Source organism: Anolis carolinensis, unplaced genomic scaffold (genome assembly GCF_035594765.1).
Source record: "Anolis carolinensis isolate JA03-04 unplaced genomic scaffold, rAnoCar3.1.pri scaffold_15, whole genome shotgun sequence".
Taxonomy (NCBI): Eukaryota; Metazoa; Chordata; class Lepidosauria; order Squamata; family Dactyloidae; genus Anolis; species Anolis carolinensis.
In genome coordinates this window covers 12,457,515-12,469,862 of record NW_026943826.1, presented here as the reverse complement: position 1 = coordinate 12,469,862, position 12,348 = coordinate 12,457,515, and the positions used below count along the sequence as shown (strand labels likewise).

Below are 12,348 nucleotides of genomic sequence, written 5' to 3'. Positions count from 1 at the left end.
AGGGGGTTGGACTGGGAGGCCTTTGGCATCCCTTCCAACTCTATTAATCTAATAATAATAATAATAATAAATTATAATATATTATAAGGGGTTCGACTGGGTGGCCCTTGGCATGCCTTCTAACTCTATTAATCTAATAATAATAATAATAATGATGGATAATAATTTAATAGCAAGGGGGTTGGACTGGGAGGCCTTTGGCATCCCTTCCAACTCTATTAATCTAATAATAATAATAATAATAATAATAATAATAATAATAATAATAAATTATAATATATTATAAGGGGTTCGACTGGGTGGCCCTTGGCATGCCTTCTAACTCTATTAATCTAATAATAATAATAATAATGATGATGGATAATAATTTAATAGTAAGGGGGCTGGACTGGATGGCCTCTGGGGGTCCCTCCCGAGCCCAGGATGGGTGTGTTTTGGGGTCCCAGACGCACCCGGTGAAGGTGTAGACCTCGAGGGCGAACTTCTGCAGGAGGGGGGTCTTGGTGGCGTTGGAGAGGACCAGCACCACGTTCATGTGCCCGGGCCGCAGGCGCACCAGGTTGCTGGTGTAGGTGATGTCCGTCAGCTCCGTCACCTCCACAAAGCCCTTCTTGGGCACCCTGCCGGGAGAGAGCCCAGTCACACACACACACATGCATACGTGTGTTGTTGTTGTTGCCCTCGACCCCCCAGACCCCAAAAGCAAACACTGGGGGAGAGACCTGCTCTCTTTGTTGACGCCGGCCTCGTTCCTCTCGCTCTTGGAAGGCCCCTCGTCCTTCTTGGGCGGAGGAGAATCCCGCTTGTCGCTCGAGTCGCTGGAGGAATAAATAATAATAATAATAATAACGAATGGGACCCTGAAGAAGGAGACAGAAGGCCTGATCCTTGCAGCCCAGGAGCAAGACATCAGGACAAAGGCAATCAAGGCCAAGATTGAAAAATCAGCTGATGACCCAAAATGCAGACTGTGCAAGGAAACCGACGAAACCATGGATCATCTCCTCAGCTGCTGTAAGAAAATCGCACAGACCGACTACAAACAGAGGCACAACTATGTGGCCCAAAGGATTCATTGGAACTTATGCCTCAAGTCCCACCTCCCAGCAGCAAAGAACTGGTGGGATCACAAACCTGCAAAAGTATTGGAAAAGGAGCACGCAAAGATACTGTGGGACTTCCGAATCCAGACTGACAAAGTTCTGGAACACAACACACCAGACATCACAGTTGTGGAAAAGAAAAAAAGTTTGGATCATTGATGTCGCCATCCCAGGTGAAAAACAACAGGAAAAACTCAGCCGCTCTCAGGACCTCAAGATCGAACTTCCAAGACTCTGGCAGAAACCAGTGCAGGTGGTCCCGGTGGTGATGGGCACACTGGGTGCTGTGCCAAAAGATCTCAGCCGGCATTTGGAAACAATAGACATTGACAACTTAATATACTGCTCTCATGCTTTTATTATAATAATAGAAATAATAATAATAATATAACAACTTTATATACTTTCATGCTTTTATAATAATAATAATAATAACAACAATAATAATAATTTTATTTATATACTGCTCTCATGCTTTTACAATAATAATAATAATAATAATAATAATAATAATAATAATAATAATAATAATAATGGGTGCCGTGCCAAAAGATCTCAGCTGGCATTTGGAAACAATAGACATTGACAAAATCCCGATCTGCCAACTGCAAAAGGCCACCCTACTGGGATCTGCACACATCATCAGAAAATACATCACACAGTCCTAGACACTTGGGAAGTGTTCGACTTGTGGTTTTGCGAAACGAAATCCAGCATATCTACCTTGTTTGCTGTGCCATACAACGTCGTTGTGTTGATAATAATAATAATAATGAGGAGGAGGAGAAATGGTTGCAAATAGAGAAATAAGCTTCTTACCTGAAGGCCTGGACGATCACCGTCCCGAAGAGGATGAAGAGGGCCGAGAAAATCAAGGACAAGAGAGGCATCATTTCTCGCCTGGAAGGAAATAATAATAATAATAATAATAATATAGAATCCTAGAATCCAAGTTCTGCTAATAATAATAACAGTAATAATAATAATAAAATACTAGAGTCCAAGTTCTAATAATAATAATAATAATAATAATAATAATAGAATCCTAGTGTCCAAGTTCTAATAATGAAATAATAGTAACAATCCTAGAGTCTAAGTTCTACTAATAAAATAATAATAGAATCCTAGAGTCCAAGCTCTAATAATAGTAATATAATAATATAGAATCCTAGAGTCCGCTAATAAGTCATAATAATAATAATAATAATAATAGAATCCTAGTGTCCAAGTTCTAATAATGAAATAATAATAATATATAATCCTAGAGTCTACATTCTACTAATAAAATAATAACAACATAATAATTATAGAATCCTAGAGTCCAAGCTCTAATTATAGTAATATAATAATATAGAATCCTATAGTCCAAATTCTGCTAGTAAGTAATAATAATAGAACAATAGAGTCCCAAGTTTTAATAATAATGATAATAATAATATCCTAGAGTCCAAGTTCTAACAGTAATAGTAATATAATAATTCTGCTGGTATTGTCATAATAATAATAATAATAATAATAATAATAATAATAATAATAATATTAGAACAATAGAGTCCCAAGTTTTAATAATAATAATGATAATAATAATAATAATATCCTAGTCCAAGTTCTGCTAATAATAATAATAATAATAATAATAAGTTCTAACAGTAATATAATAATATAGAATCCTAGAATCCAAATTCTGCTAGTATTAACTCATAATAATAATAACAATAATAGAACAATAGAGTCCCAAGTTTTAATAATAATCATAATAATAATAGAATCCTAGAGTCCAAATTCTGCTAGTATTAAGTCATAATAATAATAATAGAACAATAGAGTCCCAAGTTTTAATAATAATAATAATATCCTAGAGTCTAAGTTCTGATAATAATAATAATAATAATAATAATAGAATCCTAGAGTCCAAATTCTGCTAGTATTAAGTCATTATAATAATAATAGAACAATAGAGTCCCAAGTTTTAATAATAATAATAATATCCTAGAGCAGGGGTCCCCAAACTTTTTAAACAGGGGGCCAGTTCACAATCCTTTGGACCGTTGGAGGGCCGGACTTTAGTTGGCCACCGAGCAATAATAATAATGACAACAACAACAATAAAAAGAGGGTTGGAAGAGACCCCTTGGGCCATTGAGTCCAACCCCCTTCTGCCTTTGTGCACCGAAAGCACAAGCAAAGCACCCCTGACAGATGGCCACCCAGCCTCAATGTTAATAATAATAATAATAATAATAGTAATATTACGATCTGCCAACTGCAAAAGGCCACCCTACTGGGATCTGCACACATCATCCAAAAATACAACACAGAGACAGTTGGGAAATGTTCGACTTGTGATTTTGTGATACGAAATCCAGCATATCTATCTTGTTTGCTGTGACATAAAATAATAATAATAATAATAATAATAATAATGAGGGTTGGAAGAGACCCCTTGGGACATTTAGTCCAATCCCCTTCTGCCTTTGTGCACCAAAAGCACAAGCAAAGCACCTGACAGATGGCCACCCAGCCTCAATGTTAATAATAATAATAATAATAATAATAATAATAATAATAATAATAATAATAAGGCTTGGAAGAGAAGAAGAGACCCCTTGGGTCATTTAGCCCAACCCCCTTCTGCCCTTGTGCCGTGGGGGCCGGATAAATGGCTTCGACGGGCCGCATCCGGCCCCCGGGCCTTAGTTTGGGGACCCCTGTCCTAGAGTCTAAGTTCTGATAATAATAATAATAATAATAATAATAATAGAATCCTAGAGTTGGAAGGGATCCCCAAGGGCCATCCAGTCTGACCCTTTCTCTGTGTTGAGAGCAAAGGCTCACCAGTTGCTATGGAAGAGACTGTCCCAGCAGTCGGAGAGGTAGTCAACGCCGGAATAGATCCACCGCAGGAAGAAAACCTACGGAAGAAAAAAAAGAAGGATGGGTGAGAGTGTGATAGATATCTAGATGATAATAAGAAAGAGAGATCAAAGCTCCCAGCTTGGGCAGTGATGACGCTATCGTCAGCATAGATGAAACTCTGTCCTTTCTGGCAGTGGCTGGTCATTGGTGTCAATGTTGAACATAATTTCTTTGCCAACGTTTGTGACATGGCCAAAGGACTCACGGGGGCGAGTTCGTCGTTGAGGTCCACGAGGACGGCGTCTTGGGAGAGGAATCCCGGGTCGGTGCGCAGCTGGGTCAAGAGGTCCAGGAGCAGGAAGTGGTCCTCGTGGCTCCCGGTCCAGGGGTCCTCCAGGGCCTTGTAGGCCACCCTGCCCACGTCGTTCAGCCGCTCCAGGATGACCACCTGGAGGAGAGAATACAGCATGTCTATCGTATAATAATAATAATAATAATAATAATAATAATAATAATAATAATTTTATTCTTATATCCCCGAAGGGACTCGGGGCGGCTTACATGGGGCCATGCCCGGGTACGACAATACAAATCAAATAAAAACATTAAACAAATCACCAAACAATAAAACTACAACATGATTAAAAACAGTCATAGGAAATCAATATACAAAATAATATAATAATAATAATAATAATAATAATAATAATAATAATAATAATTTTATTCTTATATCCCGCCCCATCTCCCCGAAGGGACTCGGGGCGGCTTACATGGGGCCATGCCCGGGTACGACAATACAAATCAAATAAAAACATTAAACAAATCACCAAACAATAAAACTACAACATGATTAAAAACAGTCATAGGAAATCAATATACAAAATAATATAATAATAATAATAATAATAATAATAATAATAATAATAATAATAATTTTATTCTTATATCCCGCCCCATCTCCCCGAAGGGACTCGGGGCGGCTTACATGGGGCCATGCCCGGGTACGACAATACAAATCAAATAAAAACATTAAACAAATCACCAAACAATAAAACTACAACATGATTAAAACCAGTCATAGGAAATCAATATACAAAATAATATAATAATAATAATAATAATAATAATAATAATAATAATAATTTTATTCTTATATCCCGCCCCATCTCCCCGAAGGGACTCGGGGCGGCTTACATGGGGCCATGCCCGGGTACGACAATACAAATCAAATAAAAACATTAAACAAATCACCAAACAATAAAACTACAACATGATTAAAACCAGTCATAGGAAATCAATATACAAAATAATATAATAATAATAATAATAATAATAATAATAATAATTTTATTCTTATATCCCGCCCCATCTCCCCGGAGGGACTCGGGGCGGCTTACATGGGGCCATGCCCAGACACGACAGCACAAATCAGATAAAACATTAAACCGAGCAGTAAAACTTCAACATGATTAAAAACAGTCATAAAAGTCAATATACACAATAATATTAAAATCCCGATTTGGGTCAAAAGATCCAGGCCAAGGTACAAAGCAATATCAAGTTATACATGGCTGGATGGCCATCTGTCGGGAGGGATCGGATGGTGCCTTTATGTATTGCTATATTGTACTATACCACTACAATGCAATATAATATGCAATATATAATATACAATTATAATAGTGCATTATTATTATATAACATTACATTATAATATTAATAACAATATCATATGTATATACAATATATAATATTATTAGCACAGCACAATATAAGCATTATGTATTACTATATTGTACTATACCACCATATTGCAATATTATTAGTAATACTGCATGTAATACATAATATACAATTATAATAGTGTATTATTATTATACTGCATTACATTATAATATTATTACCAATATCATATGTATATACAATATTATTAGCACAGCACAATATAAGCATTATGTATTACTATATTGTACTATACCACCATATTGCAATATTATTAGTAATACTGCATGTAATACATAATATACAATTATAATAGTGTATTATTATTATACTGCATTACATTATAATATTATTATCAATATCATATGTATATACAATATTATTAGCACAGCACAATATAAGCATTATGTATTACTATATTGTACTATACCACCATATTGCAATATTATTAGTAATGCTGCATGTAATACATAATATACAATTATAATAGTGTATTATTATTATACTGCATTACATTATAATATTATTACCAATATCATATGTATATACAATATATAATATTATTAGCACAGCACAATATAAGCATTATGTATTACTATATTGTACTATACCACCATATTGCAATATTATTAGTAATGCTGCATGTAATACATAATATACAATTATAATAGTGTATTATTATTATACTGCATTACATTATAATATTATTACCAATATCATATGTATATACAATATTTAATATTATTAGCATAGCACAATATAAGCATTATGTATTACTATATTATACTATACCACTAGACTGCATTATTATTAGCAATATTACATGTAATACATCTATATATATAAAAGAGTGATGGCATCACGGCAGCGGACAAAACAACAAAAGTAAACACCCCGCAACCTCGAAAATTGACAGCACAATCCCGTCATCCATGCCTCTAGGTTGATACAACAAAAGGAAAAGAAAAATAAAGTCCTAATTAGAGGGAGAGGAATAATGGTTTTTATCCAATTGCTGCCAGTTAGAAGGCTAAGCTCCGCCCACTTGGTCTCCTAGCAACCCACTCAGCCCAGGGGTCCCTTTACCTTAACTACCACCAATTCCTCAATACTTTATTTCCCATACCACCATACTTCGCCACAGCAACGCGTGGCCGGGCACAGCTAGTAATATACAATTATAGTAGTGTATTATTATTATATACTATATACATTATATTATAATATATATTATTATGGCATTGCATTGTAATACATATACAATATATTGTATTATAGCATAATATTAACATTATATATTATTATATTGTATTACTATATATTATATTACATTATACTATTATTGCATTACATTTTAATATATATACAATATATTATATTATTAGAATAGCATATTACCATTATATATTATGTGTTATATTATATTATAATTGCATTACATTATTATATATATATACAATATATTATACTATTAGTTTAACATATTACCATAATATATTATTATGTTGTTATATTATATTATTGTTGCATTACATTATAATATATATATATATATACAATACATATATAATTAGAATAACATAATATTAGCATTATATATTATTATATTGTTATATTATATTATTGCATTACATTATATATACACAATAGATTACAGTAATATACAATTAAAATAGTGTATTATATATATATAATACACTTATCTAAGCTAAACGGGCCAGCAGAAGCTTGGATAAGCGAATATCTTGGATAATAAGGAGGGATTAAGGAAAAGCCTATTAAACATCAAATTAGGTTATGATTTTATAAATTAAGCACCAAAACATCATGTTTTACAACAAATTTGACAGAAAAAGTAGTTCAATACGCAGTCATGCTATGTAGTAATTACTGTATTTATGAATTGAGCACCAAAATATCACGATATATTGAAAACATTGACTGAAAAAATGGCTTGGATAATCCAGAGGCTTGGATAAGCGAGACTTGGATTAGTGAGACTCTACTGTATATATATATATTGCTATATATAACTATATAGAATATAGATTATAATATAGATTATATATATTATTATATTAGATTATTGCATTACATTATAATATACATACAGTATATTGCATTCTTAGAATAGCATAATATTAGCATAATATATTATTATATTGTTATATTGACCCATGGTGGAATGGTGTCTTCCTGGACCCCCTTCTTCACTTTGTAAGTAAGTATTTTACTATCTATATGCCTGTCTTTTTATCTATCTAGACCCGGGCTGTGGCGCAGGTTGGTGAGCAGCCAGCTGCAACAAATCACTCTGACCAAGAGGTCATGAGTTCGAGGCGAGCTCGGAGCCTGTGTTTGTCTTTGTCTCTGTTCTATGTTAAAGCATTGAATGTTTGCCTTATATGTGTAACTAGCTGTGCCTGGCCACGCGTTGCTGTGGCGAAGTCTGGTGGTATGGGAAATAAAGTATTGAGGAATTGGTGGTAGTTAAGGTCAAGGGTCCCCTGGGCTGAGTGGGTTGCTAGGAGACCAAGTGAGCAGAGCTTATTTATTTATTTTATTTATTTATTTGCGACATTTATATACCGCCCTTCTCACCCCGAAGGGGACTCAGGGCGGTTTACAAGTATATATACATACAATCTATTATATTATACAACTATATTGCAATATTATTAGTAATATTGCATGTAATATAAATATACAATTATAATAGTGAATTATAATTATTATTACGTTGTATTACATCATAATATTATTATTAATATTACATGTATATACAATGTATTATAATATTAGTATAGTATAATATTATTATATATCATTATATCATTAAATTGATACAGGAGACATGGTGGAAAGATGTCTTCCCGGCCCCGCCTTCTTCATTATGCTCCAGATATAAAACTAGCATAGCATGTTATTGCGGATAGGGGCCTCTAGCTTATAATAATAATAATAATAATAATTTTATTCTTATATCCCGCCCCATCTCCCCGGAGGGACTCGGGGCGGCTTACATGGGGCCATGCCCAGACACGACAGCACAAATCAGATAAAACATTAAACCGAGCAGTAAAACTTCAACATGATTAAAAACAGTCATAAAAGTCAATATACACAATAATATTAAAAATCCCGATTTGGGTCAAAAGCTTAGCCTTCTAACTGGAAGAAACGGGATAAAAACAATTATTCCTCTCCCTCTAATGAGGACTTTATTTTTTCTTTTCTTTTTGTTGTATCAACCTAGAGGCATGGATGACGGGGTTGTGCTGTCAATTTTCGAGGTTGTGAGAAAGAAGGGCAGGATATAAATACTGCAAATAAATAAATAAATAAATAAATAAATATCTGTCTGTCTGTCTGTCTATGGCTGGGTGGCCATCTATCGGGAGGGATCGGATGGGGCCCGCACTCACCGCCGACTTCCCCCGGAGCGCCTCCTGGTCGGGGAGGACGGCGTGGACGAAGTGCTGCTGGTAGTTGCTGTAGATGTGGACGAAGCGGAGGGAGTCCCGGGCGTTGGCCAGGGCGAAGGCCAGGAAGGCCTGGTAGGGGGGCTCGTAGGCCGGCCCCTCGCCCGTCACCAGCACCACGCACGACCTGCGCGGCCGGTGGGCCTTCCGGGCCGGACACAGCTCCCCAAAGAGCCTCTGGCTGGTCAGCCGGGACGCCAGGAGGAACCTGTTCTGCGACAGGAAGTCGTCCATCAGCTGCTTCTTCATCGGACGCGCCTGGAAGGAAGGAAAGTAGGTGGAAATGGATGGTTATCTGTCGGGAGGGATTGGATGGTGTCTTCCAGATGGTCCTTAGGGCCCTTCCCAACTCTAGGAATCCTATCTCTATCTATCTATTATGGGTTGATGAACCTTGGGGTCCTTCCCAACTCTAGGACACACTATGTCAGGCTGGGTGGCCCTCTGTCAGGAGGGCTTGGATGGTGTCCTTCCTGGCAGACTAGATGGCCCTTGGGATCTCTTGCAACTAGGAATCTATCTCGATCTATCTATCCATTATGGGTTGGATGGAGTGGCCCTTGGGGTCAACTGTAGGACACAATGATTCTATGCCGGGCTGGGTGGCCCTCTGTCAGGAGGGCTTTGATGGTGTCCTTCCTGGCAGACTAGATGGCCCTTGGGATCTCTTGCAACTAGGAATCTATCTCGATCTATCTATCCATTATGGGTTGGATGGAGTGGCCCTTGGGGTCAACTGTAGGACACAATGATTCTATGCCGGGCTGGGTGGCCCTCTGTCAGGAGGGCTTTGATGGTGTCCTTCCTGGCAGACTAGATGGCCCTTGGGATCTCTTGCAACTAGGAATCTATCTCGATCTATCTATCCATTATGGGTTGGATGGAGTGGCCCTTGGGGTCAACTGTAGGACACAATGATTCTATGCCGGGCTGGGTGGCCCTCTGTCAGGAGGGCTTTGATGGTGTCCTTCCTGGCAGACTAGATGGCCCTTGGGATCTCTTGCAACTAGGAATCTATCTCGATCTATCTATCCATTATGGGTTGGATGGAGTGGCCCTTGGGGTCAACTGTAGGACACAATGATTCTATGCCGGGCTGGGTGGCCCTCTGTCAGGAGGGCTTTGATGGTGTCCTTCCTGGCAGACTAGATGGCCCTTGGGATCTCTTGCAACTAGGAATCTATCTCGATCTATCTATCCATTATGGGTTGGATGGAGTGGCCCTTGGGGTCAACTGTAGGACACAATGATTCTATGCCGGGCTGGGTGGCCCTCTGTCAGGAGGGCTTTGATGGTGTCCTTCCTGGCAGACTAGATGGCCCCTGGGATCTCTTGCAACTAGGAATCTATCTCGATCTATCTATCCATTATGGGTTGGATGGAGTGGCCCTTGGGGTCAACTGTAGGACACAATGATTCTATGCCGGGCTGGGTGGCCCTCTGTCAGGAGGGCTTTGATGGTGTCCTTCCTGGCAGACTAGATGGCCCTTGGGATCTCTTGCAACTAGGAATCTATCTCGATCTATCTATCCATTATGGGTTGGATGGAGTGGCCCTTGGGGTCAACTGTAGGACACAATGATTCTATGCCGGGCTGGGTGGCCCTCTGTCAGGAGGGCTTTGATGGTGTCCTTCCTGGCAGACTAGATGGCCCCTGGGATCTCTTGCAACTAGGAATCTATCTCGATCTATCTATCCATTATGGGTTGGATGGAGTGGCCCTTGGGGTCAACTGTAGGACACAATGATTCTATGCCGGGCTGGGTGGCCCTCTGTCAGGAGGGCTTGGATGGTGTCCTTCCTGGCAGACTAGATGGCCCCTGGGATCTCTTGCAACTAGGAATCTATCTCGATCTATCTATCCATTATGGGTTGGATTGAGTGGCCCTTGGGGTCAACTGTAGGACACAATGATTCTATGTCGGGCTGGGTGGCCCTCTGTCAGGAGGGCTTTGATGGTGTCCTTCCTGGCAGACTAGATGGCCCTTGGGATCTCTTGCAACTAGGAATCTATCTCGATCTATCTATCCATTATGGGTTGGATTGAGTGGCCCTTGGGGTCAACTGTAGGACACAATGATTCTATGCCGGGCTGGGTGGCCCTCTGTCAGGAGGGCTTTGATGGTGTCCTTCCTGGCAGACTAGATGGCCCTTGGGATCTCTTGCAACTAGGAATCTATCTCGATCTATCTATCCATTATGGGTTGGATTGAGTGGCCCTTGGGGTCAACTGTAGGACACAATGATTCTATGTCGGGCTGGGTGGCCCTCTGTCAGGAGGGCTTTGATGGTGTCCTTCCTGGCAGACTAGATGGCCCCTGGGATCTCTTGCAACTAGGAATCTATCTCGATCTATCTATCCATTACGGGTTGGATTGAGTGGCCCTTGGGGTCAACTGTAGGACACAATGATTCTATGTCGGGCTGGGTGGCCCTCTGTCAGGAGGGCTTTGATGGTGTCCTTCCTGGCAGACTAGATGGCCCTTGGGATCTCTTGCAACTAGGAATCTATCTCGATCTATCTATCCATTATGGGTTGGATGGAGTGGCCCTTGGGGTCAACTGTAGGACACAATGATTCTATGCCGGGCTGGGTGGCCCTCTGTCAGGAGGGCTTGGATGGTGTCCTTCCTGGCAGACTAGATGGCCCTTGGGATCTCTTGCAACTAGGAATCTATCTCGATCTATCTATCCATTATGGGTTGGATGGAGTGGCCCTTGGGGTCAACTGTAGGACACAATGATTCTATGCCGGGCTGGGTGGCCCTCTGTCAGGAGGGCTTGGATGGTGTCCTTCCTGGCAGACTAGATGGCCCTTGGGATCTCTTGCAACTAGGAATCTATCTCGATCTATCTATCCATTATGGGTTGGATGGAGTGGCCCTTGGGGTCAACTGTAGGACACAATGATTCTATGCCGGGCTGGGTGGCCCTCTGTCAGGAGGGCTTTGATGGTGTCCTTCCTGGCAGACTAGATGGCCCTTGGGATCTCTTGCAACTAGGAATCTATCTCGATCTATCTATCCATTATGGGTTGGATTGAGTGGCCCTTGGGGTCAACTGTAGGACACAATGATTCTATGCCGGGCTGGGTGGCCCTCTGTCAGGAGGGCTTGGATGGTGTCCTTCCTGGCAGACTAGATGGCCCTTGGGATCTCTTGCAACTAGGAATCTATCTCGAT

The 12,348-nt window shown here is 39.4% G+C and overlaps 1 protein-coding gene across 1 annotated transcript in view; it reads right to left on the bottom strand.

Annotated features, from left to right (window-relative positions):
- Positions 1–12,348, bottom strand: part of dnajc16 (DnaJ heat shock protein family (Hsp40) member C16) — a 35,222-nt gene that overhangs the window by 3,541 nt on the left and 19,333 nt on the right. The window contains exons 8-13 of the mRNA XM_062965904.1: positions 9,110–9,424; positions 4,225–4,407; positions 3,939–4,015; positions 1,923–2,003; positions 723–818; positions 453–620 (exon numbers count right to left, since the gene is read on the bottom strand). Of these exons, the coding sequence (XP_062821974.1) occupies positions 453–620; positions 723–818; positions 1,923–2,003; positions 3,939–4,015; positions 4,225–4,407; positions 9,110–9,424 (920 nt within the window). The remainder of the gene's footprint in view (positions 1–452; positions 621–722; positions 819–1,922; positions 2,004–3,938; positions 4,016–4,224; positions 4,408–9,109; positions 9,425–12,348) is intronic.